A 23,879-nucleotide genomic window follows, 5' to 3' on the forward strand; every position below is an offset into this window, starting at 1 on the left:
GAGAAAAAAAACCTTTAAAAAAAAAAAAACCAAAACCCACCACATTTTAAAAATTATTTATTTTTTGAAGTGTGCTTAGTAAAACGCTGAGTTGGGAAAGATCAGGAGAACTTGCGCGCCCACCCGTTTAGTGCTCAAATATTCTGGGGTGGGGGTAGGTGCTTTCGCTCTGCCCTTATTTTTTTGGGATGGGGGGTGTCCGCGGCTGCGGAGGGGCTGCACTTGACCGTGGCCCCTGCCTAGAGGGCGCAACCAGCCGTCCCGCGGCCAAAAGTCTCCCGAAGGGCGCCAAAAGTTACTTAAAAGATAATGCTGGAAACCGCAAAAGGCTGGGAACGGTGCGACACGGACGAGGGGGGAACGCAACCCACTCCCCCGCCACCTCCGAAAGAAGCTGCGGGAGGAGATTTTTCCTCGTTTTCCCCTATAGATTGGATTTTTTTCCTGCGCGTGTCGTCGTCCCTCCCCCCCGCTCTCCCCTCCAAAAAGCCTGTGACTACGCGCAGGGACGCGGGGGTCACCTAAACTGCCTCCAGCATCAGTGGAAAACGCTATTCCCAAGCGGAAAGGGGGGGTGGGGGGGGAGGAACACACCACCCGGGACACCCTCCGAGTCCCCAGGAGCGGGCTGGAGAGCATCCAAACCCCAAACCCAAACGTTGCCGGTGCCAAGACAATGCGCTCCAGAAGTGGCAGGAGGCGCGGAGGTATTTTTAATTTTAAGCGCTTCACTTTTAGATTTTATAAGGAAAAAAGAAGGGGGAGTGCGATGTGCAGATGAATTTATGTGCTGCTATTTTTTAAAAGAAAATTATTATTTTTTTTAAAGTGGAATAAGCACCCTTGATTCTAAAGCGCTTGATTTAAAATGACAAGTGCCAAAGGGGATGGGGAAAGTTGTGGAAGGCAACGCCGCTTCCCTCGGCCCCCCCTGCCCCATCCCTCCACGGTCAAGGGCCGAGCGGAGCCGCAGCCCCCGGGAAGAGATAAATAAATAAACAAACAAACAAATAAATAAATAAATAAGATAGAAAGAAAAATACACAACCCCCCCCATACACACACACCCAAAAAGAGGAAAACTTTGAGCCGAGCCCCGCTCGCCTCTCGGTTCCGCGGCTGGCCGCGCTGCGGGGCGGCGGGGCGGAGGGAGGCGGCGGCGCCGCAGCCCCCTCCCCGCCCCTCCCCGCCCCCGCGGGCGGGCGGCGCGGGGCGCGGGGCGGGCGGTGCGCGGCGCAGAGCGGAGGGGCGCGGAGCGGAGCGGAGGGGCGCGGAGCGGGGGCGGCGGAGGGGTGCGCAGCGAGCGCTATGCCTTTAACGGCGCGCGGGGCAGGCATGCCGAGCGCGTAGTGCGGGAAAGTCGAGGCGGGGTTAAAGTTCAGCTCATGGAGCGGCTCCGCGCTGGCTGCAGTTTGGCAGAGTTGGAAATGTGAAAGCAAGAAGCAGGCTCGGGGCTCCCCCTCCTCTCCTCTCTCTCTCTCTTTTTTCCCCTCCTCTCTCTCCCTCTCCCTCTCTCTCTCTCCCCCTCTCTCTCTCCCTCTCTCCCCGCACACGCACACCTCCAAACCGCAGCCCCCCGCAGCAGTCATGTATTCTCCGCTCTGTCTCACCCAGGTAAGCGGCCGCCGGGGCGCGGTGGGGCCGGCGCTGCGGGGGTGCGCGGCCGTGCGCGCCGGGGAAGGGGCACCACCGCCGCTCGCCGAAACTAACTTTGTTGCCTTTCGCTCGCATCCCCCCCCCCCCCCCTCCACCCCCTTCCCGCACGGCCATTTGTGTCGGCACATGGCTAATGGCGCCTACTTATTAATGCTTTAATTAACGGGGGGGGCCTCGCGGGCGCGGTGCTGCGGGACGACCCGCACGGCCCCGCCGTGCTTGGTCATCCGCGATCGATGCCGCCGATGCCGCCGCCCGCGCCGGAGCGCCCCGCACCACCCCGCACCGCGGCCCCCGGGGCAGCGCTGGAGCCGCTGCGCCGCTCCCCGCCCCGGGCACGGCGCGGCCCGCAACCCCCGCCACCGCGCTCGGGGCTCCGCGGGAGCGGCCGCGCCGGCTCCGCGCCCCCCCCAGCGCCCCGGGCACGGAGAGAGGAACCGTCCCCCGCACCTGGGCTCGCTCCCGCGGTGCGGCGCGGTGCAGCCGCCCCCGCGCAGAGCGCCCTCCGCACCCGCGGAGGCCGCCCCAGCGGGGGGACCGTGCCTGTGTCCCCTCACACGGACACCCGCAAACTTGTCCCGCGTGTGTCGCGTGTCCCCCCCCCCCCCCCCCGCCGCCCTCCCGCCCGCGGATCGGGCCCCCGCGGCACTCGGCGCAACTTTTGAGCCCCCCGCTCGCGGCGGGACGGGGCTGCGCGGGGAGTGGAAGGGGGGGGGAGTGTCGCTCCGCGGTGCCCCCCGGTTGCGCGGCCGCGGAGCCCCCGGCTCCCCCCTTTTGCCCGCGCGCTGCTGCAGGACGCTGAATTACACCCCTTCAATTAGCAGGATATAATGGTTTAACGAGGAAATGCTTTGTGGCGGACTCAAACCCCAGATTATTTCCTCCTGCAGGAGATTTTGACTACATTATTCTTATTAATTTAATTGGAATATTTTTTTTCTCCCGGTGAGAAAGCCTCTCCGGGCTTTTTCCGTCGAGAAAAAGGCAAGGAATTGCAGGGAAAGGGGCGGCAGCTTCCCAGGCAGCCCGAAGAGCTGCAAAAGTTTCGTCCCCTTCTCCCGTGGCAGTCCCCTCTCCTTCCCCAGCCTCCTCCAAATTTTGGGGTGTTGGCGAGAAAACACCAGGCCGGCGAGGGCACGAAACTCCAAACCGTACACTTGCTCAGAAGGCAGGAGGAAAATGTGAGCAGCGGGAGTTTGCAGAGGATGGGATGCAATTCCGGGCTGTGCCTGGGCAAAGTTTGTGCCTTTAATTCAACTCTGAGAAATACCTGGTTTTTGTCAGTGCTGCGGCTGCAGGAGGGACCCCCGGACGCTCCGTGCAGGGCCCTCAGCGCCGACGCGCTTGGCATCTCCACGTGGGGCTCCTGGGTCTCAGTAGGCCCAGTCGCACGTTAAGGAGAGAAAATAAATCCATGGGCTGGTTGCTCCCTGGCCCAGTCGTGTCATGTGTGTGTGTCCCCCCCCCCCCTCCTTTTTTTTTTTTTTTTTTTAATTTATCAAAAGAAAAGCAGAAAGCCAGGCATGTGCTTTGACTCCGTTAGGAAAATCTCGCATTCTTGCTGCACGTTTGGAAAAGTAATAGGAGGATTAGAGGCCTCCTGACAAACTCTTCCCTCCGAAGGATCAATTAGGTGATTCTGTCATTTTTCCATAGAAAAAGGGGGGTGAGCCCTGAGCTATTGCAAGCAATCTCCTATTTTATCATTTCAAGAGCTTTTATTGATACAAGTTTTGGGATGGATTTTTTTTCTTTTTTTTTTTTTTCCTTTTTTTTTTTTTTGGTCAAGTTTTGGTTCAGGTTTAAAGGGAAGCTCTTGGAAGTGGGTTAGAAAATGAAAACAAACAGAAATCCTGGTTCTGAGCATATTTATCCAAGCCCTGGAACCGAAATGGCACAAGCATTTTGTGTCATCTGTCAGGAAAAATCCAAACATCGTTCCATTTACATATCTGCTGAGGAGCTAGGAAATAGTTGGGGAACATATGCACGTCTCCTCATAGATTTACAAGCAAATGGATTGTAAAAATATTAGCAAGGGTCGCTGTAGCTGGCTTAATTTCAAAAGGATCTGCAGAAATTGTTTCAAAGCCTCCTTTGCAGGATTACATTATTGCAGGCGCCTTTGGGTTGGGGTTGGGGTTCTTTTGTCGTAGGGTTTTTGTTTTGTTTCTTTTTTAACACCTTTTTGAAGAGCAGAGGAGAATTTTGGGGTATGCAGTACAGAATTGTGCGGCCCAAATTTTAGGTGCTGCTTAGAAACAGGCAGCTCTCGGAAGAGCTGTATCCTCAAACTTTGGTGAGGAGTGCAATAAAGAAAACCCCAACTTTTTATGATCGCTTTCCCAGCTTTCTGATGTCTTTTATTTTTAGGTAACCCATCCGACACCGAGGGGGGAAAGTAAATGGCTTTATCAAATACTTTCAAAGTTTTCCTTCAAGCTAACTTGTGGAAAGGGAGAGATCATCACCTTTTCCACCAGTTCCTTAAAATCCTGCTATTTTGCAGCGAGGCTGCAGACAAGTTGCACATCTGTTAGCACACTTGCACTGACACATTTCCAAAACTTTTTGGGTTTTTTGGGGGGGCTGTAACGCCACTGAAATAGAAAATTGTGTTGTGCAGAAGCTGCTCCCCCCCTCCGTCCCCGCGTCCAGCCCAATTCTGTTTGATCAGTCCTGGCTGCATTTATTTCCACTTGGACTTTGCTAATACCTCAGCGCCGAGATTGAAGTGGTGCGATTTTCCGGAGCAGCGTGTTTACCACGACACTCTGAAAGTTGGTCTGTTTATGAGTCATTAACCTTTTCTCCTCATACACCATTTTGAAAAGACACATTGGGGTGTAGTAGGGACATGCACACCTCGCGCCCGAGCAGCGGTGCTTCTCGTTTACTTCAGCCACAGACCCTGACTTTGCACCAAAAAGCATCTTGGTTTTTTTTCCCCCTCCCTTTAAAGTGGTTTAGTGATTTTTTTAAATGGTTTTTCTTTTGGGTGTTGTTTTTACCTCCCCTTTCAGGTTCACATCGTAGAAATCAGCTTTAGCGCAGGTTAAAGCAACTCTCTCTTGGATGGTATCCAGCGCCGAGCCAAAAAAGTCCCGAGCACATGAGATCAGGCAGGACAAAGCGCTGCTTAAAGCAGAAAAGTTAAAATATTTCAGGATGTACCAAGACGTGTTTGGAAAGTGGGAAGGCTGGAAGCGCTGCCCTGGCTCGCTGTGGGGCTGTCGAGCCTCTCTGCTCTGTGTACCTTCGCAGATAAACTTCCACTTGACAAAAGGCCTTTTTTCCTTGACTCTCCCTGAGTGGGGAAAGGGAAGGACAGGAGGGATCAGGAGGGAAGGTTTATTATTTTTAATAGCTTGTAGAGAACTGCTGGTTTTATATTTTATTTCTTTCCCCCCCCCGTCTTCCCCCCCCCCCCCCCCGTGAGAGCTGTTTCTGGTGGGTGAGAGCAGCTCCATGTGCTGGGATTGTGCCTCCTCTCACTTTTTGAATCTGCCGACTGCAAACTCACAGCAATCTTTTTTTTTTTTTTTAAACTTTATTGAAATTTGAAACTATCATCTTTTCCCATAGAGGAGGGAAAAAAAAAAAGAGGAATGTGCCAATCATTGGAGTGATTTATTTCATTTTACCTGCTTTTATTTTAATAATCATTCATAGTACTTTGATTGCTGCCGCTCTGCTCTAATGAAATATATTGTGCTGTTAGGAAAGTTTTTAGCAATCTGTGTTTAAAATAAAAATAAATGCAACAGTGCTACCTATAGATTTAAGTATCTGCAATTCTGGGGCCACTCAGAATAAGTGCAATGAAAGGTTTTGGGAAGTCAGCAGAAGGTCTTGATTTACGACAGGATTTTGCTGATAGATATTTCTACTATTGATTTCTCAATTTTTCATAATTTCTGAAAAGAACCATGCAAATTAAAATAAAGTGTTGAAAGAAAGTAAGATGTCTGTTTTAATAACCATATTTGCACGACCCACAATGATTTGGGTAGGAAATGTACGCCACGGGATAATTAAAAAAAAAAAAAGTTAGTTTGTTAATCTGAAAAATGCCCAATGTTTTCTTGCACGGGGGTAGGCAGCGGGTGGCTTTTCCCATGCTGGGGAAAACGTTCCACAAATTACTTTATTTTTCCCTCCTGGAGGGCCCAATCCTGAGAAAAGGAGGAACTGGAAGCAGGGACATCCCCAGCACGCGGCGCTGGATCAGGCCCCACAGGCTGGATACGTTTTTATGTGCAGCCTGGAGTTCGGTCGTTCATTTATTCATGGGAAAACACAAGAAGCATGGCCCCAGTATATTATAATACATTTTGATTTCTTTGGCTGATTTATGTAATACTGTCTGAGGAAAAGAAATCTAACTGTATATGTAGTTATTTAAAAAAAAAAGAAATCAAGGGGTCTTTCTCGCCTTTTTTTAGCGTCAGCTTAATTTTAATTACGATTATTTTTGTGCCAAGGGAGAGGGGTGATCTTTAACTCCTCGTTACACAAAGCAAGCAGTGTCTCTGGATGGCCAAACTAACTTTCCGAGTAGGACATTTCTTCTTAAATATTTGAAAATCTGACACAATTAATAATTCTTTGCATATTTGCTCAAGTTGTGCTACAGTTTTCTGTTACTGCGTTTTTCAATTTTTCCTGGTTTTTTATTTTTTTTCTTTTTAATTTTATGGGAAGGCTCAGAGTTTGACTTTCCCTAATATGCCCAGATATCAAGTTTTTTTTTTTTTTACTTTTTGATGAAATGTAAACAAAACTTTAAAAAAAAATAAATAAATTGCAAGGCTTGCTTTTTCTAGGATTTTAGTGTTAGTTATTGTTGCGCTCACGGGATAAATCGACCGCGGTAGTTTTCACTCCCTTCCCTGTTTAGGAACCAGAGTGAAAACCACCCTTCATTGTAATTGTATATACAGCTATAGTGGCATTTTACTTTTCTGCTGGCTGCTATTTCCAAATATATCTTAGGGAAGTTTTACTATACTTTAGACTTCCCCATACAAACATTGATTGGCATCCAAATGTTTAGGATTTGCCAAATTGGCGGGCAAACGCTGGCTACACCGCAAGCAGCGGGGTCAGGGAGAGAGCAAAGGGAGATACACGCTCCGCAAGTGGACTTGCAAAGGAGTTTTTAGCTTTTAACTCATTCTGCCCTTCTTTTTCTTTTTTGTTTTTAAGGTTTGGGGACCGGGGAAAGGGCCCCAGCATTGCACCATCTCCATCTGGGTGTTTGGTTGAAGTTGGACCCTGTTTTTGGGGGGTGGGAGCAGAGGTTTCGGGCTGGCACGAAGGGAAACGGGGATGTGGCGGTGGCGAGTTCGGGGTCCATCATCGAGGGGTTCCACAGCCCTTAAAATTTATCAGTACCCTCCTGATTCTCACCACCCCATGAAAGCCCCATTTGTGAAGACTCTTTGTTGATGGTTTCAGTGACATCGACCCTTCTCTGTAACTTTTTTCAGGATGAATTTCATCCCTTCATCGAAGCACTTCTGCCTCACGTCCGAGCGTTTGCGTACACGTGGTTCAACCTGCAAGCCCGAAAAAGAAAATACTTCAAAAAACATGAAAAACGCATGTCAAAAGAGGAAGAGAGAGCCGTGAAGGACGAACTGCTAAGTGAAAAACCCGAGGTAAAGCAAAAATGGGCATCCAGACTTCTGGCAAAGCTCCGGAAAGATATCAGGCCTGAATTTCGGGAGGATTTTGTTCTCACAGTCACAGGAAAAAAGCCTCCGTGTTGCGTTCTTTCCAATCCAGACCAGAAGGGCAAGATGAGAAGAATTGACTGCCTTCGCCAGGCAGATAAGGTCTGGAGGTTGGACCTTGTTATGGTGATTTTATTTAAAGGTATTCCGCTCGAAAGTACTGATGGCGAGCGCCTTGTAAAGTCCCCACAGTGCTCTAACCCCGGGCTGTGCGTACAGCCCCACCATATAGGAGTTTCTGTTAAGGAACTCGATTTATATTTGGCATACTTTGTGCACGCAGCAGGTAAGTGCCTTTCTCTACCACCTTCTCCAACTTTTCAGTTATCTCCGTGCCGGGTGCCGTGCCCCGGCGGCGGCTGCATGAGCCGGGGAGGGAGCTGGGAATGCCGGTTATCGCTCTCCCGGGGCGGTGAGGAGGGTGCCAAAACACCCCCACTCCCTTTTTTTTTTTTTTTTTTTTTAATGGGGGTTTTTAAGGTGCAGCCACATAAAAGTGGCTCTTGTTTTCCGCGGTTAACAGCATTTTGGGCATCCTTTACAGGTGTTATCCTAAATGTTGTCCTAGGAGGGCTCACAGCTGGACGCGGCTTCCTTTACCCTCATTTTGGGGGAAAGCAGACAGATTTTAGTTTAATTTTTTTTTTTTTTAAATAAAGTTTGTATATGTTATGCACAAAGTAGTCCAGGAGGGCTAGAGGTGCCTGAGGCCTGTGGGTCAGGAGTACCAGGTATCCTCACCCCACTGAGATGGATGGGGAACATAAATCCTCCAGGACCGGGTTTGGAGGGAAAGGAGAAGAAAGTCCCTTGATAGCAAACCTAGTCATCAGGTCTGAGTGGACATGAAACAAACCTCTGGGTAATCCTAGGGGGAAAAGGAGGCATTTAAACCCCCCAAAATATCACAATTTATACACTTAAAAGCTAAGCAGGTCTTGAAAAAAATTCCTGATTTGACAATATTGTGCTTATGAGGAGGGGCTGAGATGTTTTAACGTGTGATGAAAATCTTGGGATCCCAGAGTCCAACACAAAGTACACTCTGCCTGCGGTGTGACTCGGTGTGCTCAGAGGATGTGTAGAATGTTGACTGGATAAAATAATATGCTACTGTAGTTCTTCTGGTTGATTGTAGTGCAGGAAAATATGCGTGTGTGAAGTGCGAGGCCCTGAGTTTCATGTATGGGATTCATGGGTCCCCCAGCATATCCTGACTTGTGAGTTGAGGGGCTGGACAGGCTGGAAAACCAGAGGAGCCGGGGGGAGAGAAATCATATTAGTAAAAAAAAAAACACTTCTGTATAAATATTTATCGGTAAGAAAACCAAGCAAATTACAGCCCAGGGAGCCTGCATTTCCCATGCCAACTTCTTTCAGAGGATCTTGCAGAAAGTTTTGGCTTCCCCAAAGTTTTTCTGCGCTGAGTCCTTGCCATGGTTGTTGTGTTAGGCAATGTCGCCGCTGGGATTTTACAGATATGATCCCTGTTCAGAAATAACTTTTGAGTATCCTCATGGTATTTCCTACAGATAAGCTGCAACATTTACTTTGCACTTCAGTGTGAGGTGGTAAATCATACTGCACATTTATGGTGAAAGGGAAGTAGGCAAATATTGAGGAAAATTATTTATTTCCTCTGAGCTTTATTATGGCCACGGTGAAGGAAGGATTATGGATAAATGACTAACTGAAGGGAGCTTGGGGCTGGGGCATTTCAGGTCACTTCCCATTCCATCACCGACCCCGAGGGGACCATGGACTCACATCCCCTTTGTCTGCCTCAGTTTCCTCCTCCACATGTCGGAGCAGGGCGATACATTTAAAATGCTTTGATATCCAAATGGAAGCTATAGACTGCTATTTACTGATCTACAGCACGCAGGTTTTTATTATTTAGATTTATATATAGCATGGTGCTGGTAAATACTGGTCCATATTGTATTTCCCAGGCCCTCTGTGGGGCACACAAGTTGTTGATAGAAACCAACGGTCTTGGCTTAGCTTGCATGTAGGGTCACAGAAATGTAGGATGGGGAGAAAAGGACCAAACCCAGGGGTGGGAGTGTTTCGGGGAGCTTCAAGGGATCCTCTCCCTGTTATAACAGTCAGGCAATAGATGTTATAAAAGTTCAATATTGTGATTAGGAATATACCATCTTATCAGCACACTGGAGGCAAACAGTAGCCTTGCTAGCAAACTGTTATTTATTCCTGCCTTCATCATCAACAGGCAGCGATCGCACCGATTGTCCTTCGGACTCGGTGTTTGCCGCGGAAACTCGGTGCGAGGCCTGGGCGCGGTTTTTTGGGGTTAGATTTGGGGATTTGTGTGAGCAAAACACGGCACCGCGCCGTGTTTTCGGCCGTTGTTTGCTGATTGCATGCATCGCATTGTGCTCTCAATGCAGTAGCGTGTGCTGGCGTATTCCTGCTAAACCTCAGCGGGGAGGGGGACGAGATGAATTTTGGGAGGTGGCACAGCGTGGTTGCTGTCTATATGGCTTCACAGAGGTGTACCGAAAGCTTTGCGTAGAGCTACCTCTTTTTCTTCCCCCTTTTTCCCGTTTTTTTCCCCCTCCGATGTATCCCAGCAGTCTTTGTTACACCTGAACATTGGCCAAGTTGACAGCCATTGGTTCCCGCAGACCCGCAGTAATGGCAGCTTGTGCCGGGTGCGCAACAGGAAAATTACAAAAGAAAAAAATATTAAGGGTCCTTTGTCTCCAACTCCATCAGACCTCGCTCCCCAAATGTATGGACCGCGTATTTATAAGGAGGAAGTCGCCAGCGCAAATATTAGGTAGGCTGGTCAACTTACATATAGCGGATTTGACAAGCATCTGCTATAGTACAGAAGATTTGTAAACACTAAACAATGTTTTTACCTCCTTAAAAGTTTTGAGAAGTTGCCAGTATTGGCAGGAGGCACAGACTCCGAAACGTGCTTGAAGATACGTGCCAAAACCATTGTGACCTTTTCACCCATAGTGCTCGCTTCTCTTTTTCTTGTGGGTTTTTTTTTTTCCCCCCACTTTTCGTCTTCTTTTCTTGGGGGGAGTATTCTGTTCCAAGATGCCCTTATTCGAGATGACTTCGGCGGCAAGATGTCCCTTTCCTTCTAAACATGTAGGATAATTATTGCTTTGAATCCACGCTTTTCCTTCAGTAGGCACTATCATCTGTAAGGGAACACATGTGCACAGATTTAAATAGTGCTTCTTACAAAGCTACTGAAATCAATTATTCTCTTTAAGAGCTGGCTAGAAGGAGAAAACAAAAATATGCAAATAGGCAAACTACATGTCATTTTCGTTAAAAGGATAAAAAAAAGAAATTGAAAAAAAATAAAAAGGAAAGGAAGATCGGTATTTTGTGAATTAGAGGTTGACCAAGAAATGTATTGAAATCTAGAGTATTGCTCTCAGTTTGCAGTTTCTAATCTGCTTAACTAAAAGCAGGCGGCATTTTCATACCCTGAACTTGGGTTTGCTTTTTAGATTTCACTTATTCTGCTCTTGTATCAAATGACAAGTTGGAAACCATTGTGGCAAACCGTTTTCTTTGTGGGAGTCGAACAGTAAAGCTAATTTATGACCGGTCCTTTACCAGATGATCTGTATCAGAATCTACAATATACTAGGCACGTGGCAAGGTCACAATTTAAGTTGTTAAGGTCACAACCTTAGCCACCAGGCATTTGACCTTTTAGATAAAGTTAACCTTTGTTCATTAGTAGGCACTCAACCGAGAACTTTCTGGAGTTTTTTACTGCTTTGGAGTTCCTCCTGCTAATGCGATCAGATTGGAGAATAGATTCGCAATAGAAGTAGTTAAATTTTCTGAGAGGTCACAGATTTTAGAGACTTCTCCAGTGGCCGAAGCGGGATGGCGGGCCAGGAGGCGATGCTGCAATGCCCGGTTTATTTTTTTGGCCGGCCATCGTTATGCGCTTCAGGCGAGAATTAAGCTCGCGAGGTATTTGTGGCAGAGAAAATCTTTTAATCTTTTAGAAGGACATTTAAAAATCCCAAATTTAAGAAGAAATCTGGGGCTAGGGTTTTATTTATGTGAGCTCATTTTTCTGCTCATGTTTAGACTCGAAGGCAGCGAAGATGCCAGAACTCGGCCTTATTTCTGTGACTGAAAATTTACTTAACCTCTAGAAGTGCTCTGTGGCTAATTGCTGGGCAGTGGTATATAGCACATGACCTTGAACTTTCAGCTAGGCCCATTTTACGCTCCCATCGACAGATTTAAAATATTCTACTTGGACCACTGTAAAAGGTATCTTTTCATCGATGGGAATAACCCAAAGATGGGTTAATGCAGAAAGCCCCGTACCCATGGAGGTTTCGGGGGGTCCGAGAGGTACCCGAGGCTTCGAGCCGTAATCTTTTAGTACAATTGGTATTGATTGTTGCTGCATTAATCCTGTTAATAGCTGCAGCCGAGCCGGGTGTCGCAGGGGTGGCAGAGGTGTCCTGACAATACTGTACGTCACCGAAAGAGCTGTCGCAGCGCCTTGAACTCCTGATCGCTGCTCTGCAAAAGTGGAGCGTTCGACGGTGGAAACTATTGCTGGCTCATACAGAAACACACACCATATTGTTTACTTAATTATGCCAGAGCGAAGGCTCATTTTTAATTATTTAGCTGACTTTCTCGCTCTGCTCTGATACCACATTTATTATTTAATTTGAAATCAAAAGGGCTTGCGCTCCCGTTAGTTTTTGATGCATTTTACTTTTGTTTTGGCTACGTTATTGTCATTCCATCGTACGGTAATCCAGATAGCCGTGATATGCAGATTGGCCAGATGGTCATGTTAACAGATTGAGAACCTACTTCCCACTGCTAAAGAGCAGGTGTAAGATCAGTGGGCTTTTTTTTTCCCCTTCTCCTTTCCTCCCAAGTTTCAACCAAAATGCTCTTTAGACAGATCATAATGGTAGTTAAAAAGGGCACATTTCAAATGGTGTTTTTTCTGTGGAGATAATGCATAACGTATATGTCGTTCTTACGCATATCTGAAGACTTTTAAAGCATCCATGACATTCCCTCCACCTATAATGCTTTGAAAAACCTACTTCCAGCTCATGGCTCTTCCAGTGTATATCCAAAACAGTCCTTAAAGTTTTTTTTCTGCAGACAGATTGCATTTACTCTTACCAAAAAACCACTTCAGGCAGCTTCGCAGCAGGTATCTCACATGTGTTCCCTGCGCAGGGCTCCCAGTGCATGCCCAGGAGAACCTGAGCAGATCACCATTCAGCTGAGATTTTAATATTTGTGGGCTGATAGAGTTGTTTTTCTGCTCCATTATTTTTTGCCAAAGTGAGACATCTGTAGCTTTAAAGAAAAAAAAGTGACACTAAGACATCTCACAGTATTTCTGCCCTCAAGGAATAAAAGGAGAAGGCAGATTTTGCTTTGTTTTAGCCTTACAAAAAGTACCCATAAAAAGTCAGTGGTGGGAGCCTGGATCTCTATCTCAGTCGGGAGAGGTGAGCAGAGGACAGCTACAGCTCCTCAACACCCCAAATTTCACGCACCCACCTATCATGGGCATGCATGGGACGCGGCAACCTACACACCCTGTGTGGCACAGAGAGATATCCCCATCTTCGAATGCTCTCCTCTTTGGGGAGCAGGACTGGCTGCTCGCTGCAGCCACGAGCAGGGTGGGAGCTGACAGAAGCAGGATTTAGGTGGGACAACTGCTCTCCCTGTGCGGGTGTAACTGAGCCGGTGAGTATCCGTGATAATTCAGATACTAACTGGTGCGGCACTCGGGACGGCCTGCTCTATCACGAACCCCTGGCAGGAGTTCAGTCATGTGGTTTAGCTTTCCCCTTTCTCCAACAACAACAACAGCAACAACAAATAAACACGGGATAAAGGCGTATTTCATATGCCCAGGATGTTTTCCAGGTGATGGGTTTGGACAGTATAAGGGTGTGTTATTTTCATGCCTCCTTGCTTTGAGGTGCAGAAGCAGGAGAAGCCTGTGAGTGGTAAGAAAGTTGCCCAATGCTTCTGGCTTTTCTACAAGCAACTGCACTTTTATATTTCCCTTCTTTTCCACCCAATGATGAATAGCATTAATTTAGATCTATTTAAGGCGAGTGTGGGAGAAACCACAATCTTTGTTGTGGTCACTGCTGTACACAGCGGGGCTGAATGTTTCTCTTGGTTGAGGCCTCAAAGCTGAATCTGGAGAACCCAAAACATCGTGTCAGCTTTTCAAACCCTTCAAAGAGACAGTGGAATCCTAATTGTTCATAAAACCCGCTATTTATTATTACAATTACATATTTTCTCCCCATTCGGATGTAAAGGAAAGGGGCATCCCTCACTTTCTGTGCCTTGAGCTTCTTCACAGCTCCTCCTCCTCCTTCCCCTGATGCTTCTGGTTCAGGCACTGGTGAGGTTTTTACAACCAGCATACAAACCCCATCCCACTGCTCCAAAACCCCTCAACCTCTCCCCAAAAGCCTGCACTTCTCAGTGGGACCCTTTGAGCGTCGGAGACTGTCCCCGGCGAAATGACTTTGGGGTATCTTCACTGGGAGCCATGGATCTGGCTGTGCCCCTGCTCCTTTCCTCACAGACAAGGGCTGGAGCTGATGATTAAATTACAGGCTGTAAATTCAGGGGAAATTATTTTAGCCTCCTAACAGCAGCCGACCCGGACGTTTCCTTACGCTAGTGAGGGCTTGTGGTAGATAAGCCTTGTCGGTGGACTAAAATTCATTTTAATCGCTTTGGTTTTCCCATTCATGTAGTGCAACCACATCTCTGGTTGTTGTTAATTGTTGCCTGCATTATGGGAGCCACCAAAAACTGTGACTGACATCAGCACCTGGGTCATAGTGCCTCAGATGTGTGGGGCGGTTTTACCCCAGCAAGTTCTTTTAGGGCTTGCAGCATTTTATCCCCAGTTGCAAGGGAGCGCCTGGACCAACCTGTCATCACAGTGTAATTAATTTTAAAGAGAAAACAGAGTATTTATATATATTAAGTGTTCCTAGGTACCATTCCCCCATGTCTCTACCCCACGGGTGGCTGTAAGGTGCCTGAGCTCAGCCGTGTGTGTGGCACCATCGTGGCTCGGGATGTGGGAGCAGGATGCGGTGTGCAGAGCGGGTGGATACGGGCTGGATTCGTAGCCGCTGCCTGTGAAACGCACGAGGGCCTCCATTTTGTGTGCCAAGCTCTCACGTGCGAGTCAAAATGGAGAGCGGCGCGGTTGAGTTCGGCCTAGAGCGAAGCGTGTGGGCTTGTGTCGCCTGCGATCCCAGTGCCACCACGGTGCACTCAGACCCACAGCAAGACCCAGGAGGGGTATCCTGAGCTTGTAAATCCATCGGCTCCTCCTAAAGGGAGTGGATGTCTTCTCCATTAATATCTACCCTCCCAGTCCCCGAGTGTTGTCCCAGTGTCATGGCCAGGGCCGGTGCGAAGGCCCCGGGGAGTTGTTCCTCCTTCCCACGGGTTTCGGCACACATCAGTACCATTAGATCAGCGAGATAAAATCAAGACGGGTTTAATGACAAGCTCTTCTGAAAGTTTCCTGGACTTTATTGTTCATAACTTGGACTTGAGTCGGGTTATTTACACATGAGGATTAAAAAGCTGCAAACAACTGTGTGATTTTTAGGGGCTGAAAGCAATTAGCATATGTGGGTAGGAGGATACACGGCATGTCTGCGTTCCTTTAAAATATAAATCACAGTTATTTAATTATGCTTGGAGAGGGCAGATTTAAGGATATACTGCAAAATGCATTACCTATTATACCAACACGATAATCTTATTAACCTTGCTTTCTACTTTTTAATTTTATTGTGCACCCTGTACAACTCTTATGATATCAAAAATAATTACTTGGAAAATACATGATGTCAGAGGTCCAATATGACATTTATCTTCACAGTGAGGAGACGGCTCTCTTGTGCATTGCATCGCAAGCTCGGGAGGCACTCAGCGGGTCCACACCGGGGGAAGGAAGCAGGGATGGGTGTCATCAGATGCCCTTTAATGCACGGAAGTGTGTTTGCAGATTTGTGTTGTAACCGAGGGATGGTTTGACCAAACTTGAGGCAATTCAGCATCCTCAGGCCTCCCCAAATATATTTTACGTGCTCATGCCATACAACTCCCGTAGGTGAGCCAATATTTCAGGGCGGCTCCATTCACCCAGCCCCGATCCCAATTGGATCTCCTATTAAACCCTGCATTCTCTTTTTTTTTTCTTTTTTTTCTTTTTTTTCCCCTAAATCCATCTCCCCTAATGTTTGAGATGTGTTGATATTTCCCCCTTTATTTTGGGAGGGAATGGGTGAGGGTGAGGGGAAACAAATGCCATAATAATATCCCTTCTCAGAAGAATATAGTTTAATTTTGTGTGTGCGTGCAGCAGCTGCCATTGGCAAGCTGTCGTCTTTGTTGCCATGGGCTTTTTTTTTTGGCATGCGTGCCAGAACATGATTGGATGTTTCAGCATGTTCATGTTTTGGGGTGAGATATATCTGTAGTGAAGCACAAAAATGGGGTTGGTGGGTGTCCAGAGTGGGGTTATTTGGCCAGGTGAACAGGCTGTGCTGTAGAGGGTCGTGTGAGTGCGGTACCTGGTGGTTGTTTGGTCAATGAAAGAAAACTTGCTGGTGCTCTGGTTTTTTTGTTGATGTAAAAAGGTGGTTTAAAAACATCACAGAAGGGTGTATCACTAAGGTCTCCTCCAGCAGGACACCCTCAGGGTGCAGTTGGAAGCCCCTGGGATTACCTGGCGGGACTGGTCAGTGGGTTTCTCCTGCCCATCTCACTCACCTGAGGAGGTTGTGTCCCTCCCCAGCTCTTGCTGTGACTGTGGGGGCTGGATGGTGGCACACAGAGGTGCCCACAGGGGTGGAACACACCTTCCACAGGTGTAAAATCAGCATGGCATTCACCCTTGAGAGCTGCAGGTGACAGCACATCCTCCAGACATGCCACCATGTCACCAAGCCCTGGCCACAGAGAAGTAGCCAGTGTTGTTTCTGCTCCTTGGTTTAATCCATTTGTCATATCCTTCATATGCCCATAGCATCAGTATCTAAACAAAGTCTAAAGCTGTTTTGCGCTGTCCTCTGTGCTGTACCTCTCTCTTCTCACCCCAGCCACTGTCACCCTGCTTACAGTTGGACTCGGTGTTCTTAAAGATTTTTTCCAACCCAAAAGATGCTATCGTTCTAAGTAGCACACAATAGGAAAGCAGGAGTGCTCTTCAGCCCAGGAAATCCACCATGCGGGATCATTGTTAGGTGCAAAATGCATTTGCATCTCGTGAGGAATATTTCATAGGGAGGCATCTCCTTACAGCTAAGCTCTGGAAAGCCCCTGGCAAGAGGAAAGTTTTCGGGGCGAATCCAGGCTCTGTGCACAGTCTGCCGAAGGCTTCAGGGGAAACAAGGGGTGAAGAACTAAATGTAAAATGTTGGGACAGCCTCATTCATGCTGTGTTTTTCTGCATCTACCACTTTAATCTTCTGTGTGAGGGACAGATAATGAGCTGCCTGAGCTTTGTAATAAACATCGTGTCTGGTTAAATCACCATTTTTGTGTTTAAAATACCTTGTAATGCACTGAACGAACAGGGATGCACCCCTGTAAGGGTATCAAAAGACGAGTTAGATAGTTGCTACATTTATTGTCAAGATAAATGCTCACTCTGAAGATTTCAAAGCAAAAATACATTGTCAATCAGATATCATCCTAAGGGTACTTGCTTGAAATTTGTCGGATCTTTTTACCCGATAAGGTTTTAATTTGATATAGAAGAAAATGGCCAAATCCCCGAGTGATGCTGGAAACATAGGGTAAAATTTAAATTTAATTCAGGTTTGGCTGTTTTTGTTTTTTTTTCTTTTAAGGCCAAGTAGTTTCAAGTAAATCAGAAGAATGAATTCTTTGTATTGAGATGCTTTTCTCAAGCCCAGCTATTGTTGGGATGCTTTTAGGGAGGATAGCCACTGCAATGCTTTTATTGTGTGGTGATGAGGACTTCTCCTGATGCCACAAGGACTTCATTAAAAATAGCCAACAAACCTATTTACGTTCGGGTTTTGTGTCAAAAAGGGAAAAGTAGTTGTTGCTTGTCTAAAAAGTAAATCCTGCATAGTTTTATTTGAAAGTTTCACCAGCAGTTTGCCTGGCTGGGGCAGCACCAGCGTCGGTAGCAGCCGAACATTTGCGGGTGGAGGTTGGGTATTGTTGGAAAAGTTGGGAAAAGCACACAGCAATCAGTTAAGAGTGGGATTTTTGTGGTCAAGACCTTTTTTCCTCTTTCTTCGAGAAGGACATCACCTTCAACAGCTCTGATTTAGATTCTTCCCAGGCAAATGCAGTTACAAACACCCTGCCACAGAGCTCGGTGCTGTTTTCGGGTGCACACTTGTGTCTCAGAAGTGCACCTTCAAGGTGTCTGCTCTTTCTAACCTAGATATATGAGCGTGATTTCTAGGCAAAATAATGTGTTCAACTCCTGCTTTAAACATGGACATTGTTTCTTTCTCAGTCAAAAGCTGGAGGGCAAAATCATGGTGAGAAGTGAGCGGACCAGTTGTTTTCCACGTGCATGGTCTTTAGTAATCAACTCTCCCGTAGAAGAGTGAGGTGTGTCTCACAGTGAGCAGCCCCAGGGTGTGAAGCTGTCTGTCTGTGGGATGAGGATGGTATGAGCAGGGTCCCCATCCCATCCCAGAGCTACATTTCCTCCTGTGGTCCCGTATGGTGCAGGGGGAGGGACTGTTTGTGTGCTCCTATCTCGCTGCAGCCTGCTGAAGGATGCTGTGGACATGGCCCTGGACAAAAGCAAGTATAGAGTTTTCATTCCTGAACATCCTGTTGGTAGGGTAGGTTTCCATGAGATGGATCGCTAAGGAGTTGTTGCTTTTCTCCCCATTCCTGCCTGGATCTCTTCCCAGTTTTGCCCTTTGCAAGCGGCTTTGTTTGCCCAGGACTTGGGGCTGAGTTACCTTGGCTGCACGGTGCCTTCATCGTGAGTTTGTGCAGTTCATCCCCGTTTGGGGCTCCGGCAGTTCCAGGGGTGGCCAAAGGGAAAGCAGGAGCAGCCAGGATGCAAAGTCAGGATACACAGGGCATTTAGAAAGAGTGAAATGAGTCGGAGTTTGAAAAGAAAATGCGATGTTTCTGTCCATACAGTTCCAAAATACAGGGCGGCGATGCCTTGGAGCTGATAAATGGACTTTGAAAGCCTCAAAAAACTTTCTCTGGTTGCAGAAGCAGTATTTAATATTTGTAATATTTCCTCATTAAAAAGGATGAAGGATTTCTCAGACAGTCTTGCTCATGTACATTGTTTTTTTGAACAAGCTTCGTCTACCTTAGCAACTTCTCCAGGGAACTTTCCAGCTCTGTGCTGGGGCCGCTGGCATGGCTCGAGGACAGGTCAGTGACCATGGAGGCTTTTAACATTTTAATTGCCTTCCTACACTGATTGCGACGATGACCTGTTTGTTTGGCTTATATCTCTTTTTCATATTTTTTAAAAAAAGGGGAAAAAAAAAGAAAACAAAGGAAGTACAGTGCTGTGCACAGAACAGTTATTAAAAACAGTTGGGAAGCATATAAAAGGTACTGTTTGTGTGAGAAACGGGACAGCTGTGATGGTCTATTGGGAAAGTGTGTACAGATGGTGGTAGGGAGGGGAATGATGACTACATGGCTGATAAATGAAATACAAAAAGCATTAAATTGGTGATCTTTTTAAAGAGTACACTTTTGGTGAGCATTTTTGGTGCATCATTAGGGCTCTTTGTCTGCCTCTTATTTCGCCAGGAAGTGCGCCTATCGCCGCACATTTGTGCCTCTGATTTTGTTTACAAATAAGGAGCCTGTTTAATAAATCACATACCATGGAATTATTAAAGAAGATAATTAAGCACACAGGTTTTTCCTACACTGGGAATGGCCATGGGATCGTCCTAAAGACCTGACAATACCACAAATGCAGTTGGGCTCAAATTAGTTGCGGTAAAACGTGGGATTTCCTGGAGCCTAAACAGATTTCTTTGTTTTGCAAGAAGTGGGACTGGCGGCGCAAGCCAGGTTCAGGGACGGAGGTTTCGGCATTTCGAAACCATGGAAGGCAAAGCATTCAACATTTTGCCTTTATTTTATATTATCTTACAGTCCCAAAGGTGGTGGCACCCAGTGATGGGTGCCCAGCCATGGTATCTCGGAGTTGCTGGGGCTCCCAGGGTGTGCAGGGACTCCTCTTTTGGAGGAGGCAATATAGGGAAGAGGGATAGAAGAAGGGTTGGAAATAAAATTTTTCCCTGTAGTTCGTAGGAGAGGGATCGTCATCTTCCTATCCTTAGCAGAGCTTTATCCCATCCCTTATCATGGAGCTCGTTTATCAGGGGCTGATGGACATGAAGGCAGTATCTGTGTGTTTCTGCACACTGCTGTAGAGATGGTCACTCAAATGCTGCAAACCTCGGCATGGAGAGTTTTTAAACTAATGGGCAAAATAATCCCCCTCCTCCCAGCATTTCATCCAGTTTCCAGCTGAAATAATTCCCGGTTTCCCTTCGCTTTCCCTCTCGCCCACCCGTTGCTTCGTGTTCCTGCTCATTGTTTCTGGGTGCCATCAACAGATGAAAGCATTTTCCTTAATAATAAATAGTCTTTGGTAACGCCGCGCTTTTCCATGACCCAGACGGGTGTCCGGCCACCCCATGAGCCCCGGCCATGTCATTGTCCCTCCCTCAGGGGACACAGACCACCGGCAACCTCAGATCCTTGCCTCAGGTGGCTTGAGTGCTGCAAAAAGGGAGTTCACCAAAACTCCTTAACCAGAACCAGCTCACAGGGAATTTTTCCAATTTTTTTTCCTTGGTTGCAGGTTTATTGATGGTCTGAATTTTCTTGATTTACAAACCTTCCAAAGCTTCAACATGCCACTTTGGGGATTATTTCTTCTCCTGACACAGTAACACAAACTCCTCTTGTTACCACATTTGATGAACGACATGTTTTACTGTGCTGCCTTTTGGGCCAAGCCAATATTCTTCTGCATTTTCTTGAAACGTAGAAAAAAGGAAAGATTTTAAAAAGGTTTAATGTGAAGAAAATGTATGACAACTTGATAGATTGCTTGGGACTTCAGTGTAGTAATTGTATAAAGTAGGTTGCAATTTTTTTTACAGATGCAATATATTAAAAAGAACAATAGACAAAGAGACGTAAAGCACAAGGATGGAGAGACCATCTTGGCCAACCTCTGCAAATTTGTTCCAAATTTCAGTTATTAAATATCACAAAAACATGTTCATTGCAGTAACACTGTGCATTTTCTTGGCTGCTCAGATCTTGAGTCATTTAAAGGTTTTTTGTACACCTTGACGTAAATACACTTCATCTCTTACACACTCTGCTACGTTTGCAGGACACAGTGGAGGGATGATTTAGAAATATCCAGGCATGTATGAAATGCCTGGATTTAGAGATGATTCCTTCCAATAAATGTGTTACTTTTTATCAGTGTGAACATGTGCTCTCCTAGAGCTTCACTAAGTAGACAATCCAAGAGGTCTCCTAAGAGCTGCACTGGTGGGTACCCAGAGGCAACAGAAACAAGCAGCTGTTCAAGATGCTGCTGTGGTGCCTCTTGGTGATACTGGTCCAAGTTTACTAGTCTTGGCCTTGCAACCTCATCAGCTGCAGATGCAAACAAGGAACGTGGAGGTCTCCCTCCTTCTTTTCCGCAGTGCAGAGCGTGTATTGCACGAGATGTCTGCTTAATTCCCCGATGGAAAGCCGTATTTCTCTGCCGTCTTGCACAGAAGTGGTTTAACCCACCATCCCTGAGAGCAGAATTAGGCTCTGAGCTGTTGGGACAGGTTTCTGGACCTCCTCCCTCCAGAGCCTCATCAGAGCAGCCAAGTGCAGAGTCCACCCTCTGTTATTCAGCTGCTATTTCAGTCTCTCCTTTGGGATGTGCTGCCAGCCACGAGGGGAGGGCAGTGACAAAATATCTGGGGTCCCTGGATACTGCCCCAAGCTTTGAAAGAAAAGGGTAATTCTCCCTGAAGCAGTGATTTGTGTCTTTGATTAGTTACTAATTTTGCACTCACTAAAATAATTCTCTAATGGTTGGATTTGATAGGAGAGCCCAACTACATTGTATGGCTGTGATTTGCAACTTGTGTTTCCAAACTTTTCTATTTTTTATTTCTCTTTTAATGTAGGGGTTTTGGTCTTGCCCAAGAAAAGAGGACCCTCAGCTCCATTTGAGATCAGGTAGAGCCCAGCCCTAGAGCCAGAACCCTGTCCCCAACGGGCACCGGGCAGAGTGATGCGACTCCCATCAGCAAACTACAGGAAGGCAACTATTAAGAGTAGGAAGTGATTAAGCAGTCAGGTTTTTATTATGCTTTAGTGTTTTGTTTAAGTCTGTTCTTAATTGGTTGATTAATGTAAGCGAAGTCCTTTTCTCCCCCACCATCTCTACAGATGGCAAATGGTAGGTCCCAACTGTCATTGTGCGCAAAAAAGGTTATGGTTCAAAGTCAGAGATCCAGAGATACCACGATAATCAATCATAGGAACTTGTCTCACTGTGCCCAGCCAGGCAAAAGTTAGGTTTGGTAGGAGCATTCCCTCCAAACTCATCCAGAGGAATTGCTTTACACTTTATTTCAAGGGGGGACAAGTTGCTGCAAAGTTCTCGTGGCCAGATCTGGGACGTTTCAATAAATCCCGGCAGAGCTGTGCTGCCGGTGCGTGTGGCCGGGGCTTTTCTTCCCCTCGGCATCCTTCTCCTTGGCAGGGGCTGTATGGAAGCAGGAGGTGCAGCCCGTAAACCTCGCTGCTAAAAAATGAGTCCACCAGAAATAAGACCAGGATGTCTGCTTTAGAGAATTGCCTTCAAATACGTATCTTTGAAACGTTTTTCTTTTTTTAATCTAAGAGGATGATTTATTAAGGCTAGCTTCCTTCTCAGGATGAAGCATAGAATTATGTTTCTGGTATCGATCTCTAAAGAGGATTTGCATTTTATTCATACTATAAAAGTGCTTTTAATGGAGACATCGCGGTAATTGAATTTATACTGTGTGTAACTATCGAAGTATCTTTTTAATTATTTTATGTTATGTAATACAATAACTAAATCTAAAGCCTGTGAAAGGGGATGGCTGTACTCTGTCCTTAGGAGTAACATATATAGCTTTTAATATTCTAACAGTGGAATGCAGTTAAGGACATTCTTTATTTGAGAGAAAAAAAGGTGGGGGGGAGGGAGAGAGAGAGGAGAAAGATTTCATTACATTCAGCACAGTATGAGACTAAGTCAAAGTAGTTTTGCTAATTAAATTCAATTGCTATCCATTAGACCAATGGAATGAGATGAATCTACCGTATAGCTGACACAGCACAGGTATGCAATTTGGCTAAATGGCCATTTCGGAGCTGCAGCACGCCTTCCTCGGCTCGCTCGCGTTTCCAGGCTCACCATTTCTGCGTGGAGCGGAGCCGAGCAGCCCCAACATCTCTCGGGGAGCACGGCCACGTGTTGGGATACGCAGACTCAGGGCCCGGGCCCTCGCTGCCGAGCACTTCAGCATGTGCTGGAATGGGCTCATAAAGTCCGAAGGCGATGGGGAGATGGGTGGAGGGTTTTTTTCTGGGTTGATTAGTGGATATTTTCCTTTTCTCTCCCTCCTCGTGCTGCATAGAGCCCTCCAGCAGCTGCTGAGAGAGCAAGTCTGAGTTACCAAAACGAAAGGCAGTGAGCAGGGTATGTGTGCCAGCGTTTTGGCAAGTTGTACTACTTGGGGAGATCTTGTATGTCAGACAGAGAAGTCTCCTACCCCAGTGAAATGACAAGAATACCTCTCAAGCATTGGCGGAGGCAAAATTTTGACAGCCAGCAAGGCTGCGATGCTGCTGAGCGCACAGATTTACACTTCCTGCCAAGATTAAAACGGGCTAAACCCAAAAAGGGTATTAAGGATTGTCACTTCAGGAAGAAATAATGCCTTAGTGTACTGTGTGGAGGCGATTGGCCTTCCAATAGTTTTATTTCCTGAGATCTCGCAAGCTCACGTGTAATGGTTGGTGTCATTGGGTCAGGAGTGGCAGGACAGAAAAATAAAAAATAAACTTGTAAGACAACTGGGATGAAAAATTTTCCACCTCCCCTGCTTTGATGCTGGTGCTGAAGTTTCAGCTTTGCCTCTCTCTGGAGCAAATCTCAGCAAAGTCTGGGGAGTTCGGTGTGAACGAAGCCTCTGAACTTTGCTTTCTGCTTCTGATTAACTGCTGTGGCGTATTTTCCTTCGAGCTATATTTAGTGAAAGGAAAAAAAATTGCCAAGTTTGGCTGAAAAAAGGCCCGGCAGAAAGCTGGTCATTTAAGCCTCTCTTTGCTGTACGGTATCCTTAAACTTCCTTCCGACGGTATCCTTAAACTTCCTTC

At 46.8% G+C, this 23,879-nt stretch overlaps 1 protein-coding gene across 18 annotated transcripts in view; it reads left to right on the forward strand.

The window, feature by feature from the left end:
• The window catches only part of NFIA (nuclear factor I A), a 350,608-nt gene that overhangs the window by 99,184 nt on the left and 227,545 nt on the right, over window positions 1-23,879 (forward strand). For 10 of the 18 annotated variants that reach the window (XM_048313292.1, XM_048313295.1, XM_048313294.1 and 7 more), the window contains exon 2: window positions 7,149-7,680. In XM_048313292.1, the coding sequence (XP_048169249.1) occupies window positions 7,149-7,680 (532 nt within the window). Of the gene's footprint in view, window positions 1-1,357; window positions 1,615-7,148; window positions 7,681-23,879 lie in introns of those variants that run through there. The other 8 variants (XM_048313302.1, XM_048313303.1, XM_048313305.1 and 5 more) reach the window with 2 other exon arrangements.

This window comes from Corvus hawaiiensis, chromosome 9 (assembly GCF_020740725.1).
Source record: "Corvus hawaiiensis isolate bCorHaw1 chromosome 9, bCorHaw1.pri.cur, whole genome shotgun sequence".
Taxonomy (NCBI): domain Eukaryota; kingdom Metazoa; phylum Chordata; class Aves; order Passeriformes; family Corvidae; genus Corvus; species Corvus hawaiiensis.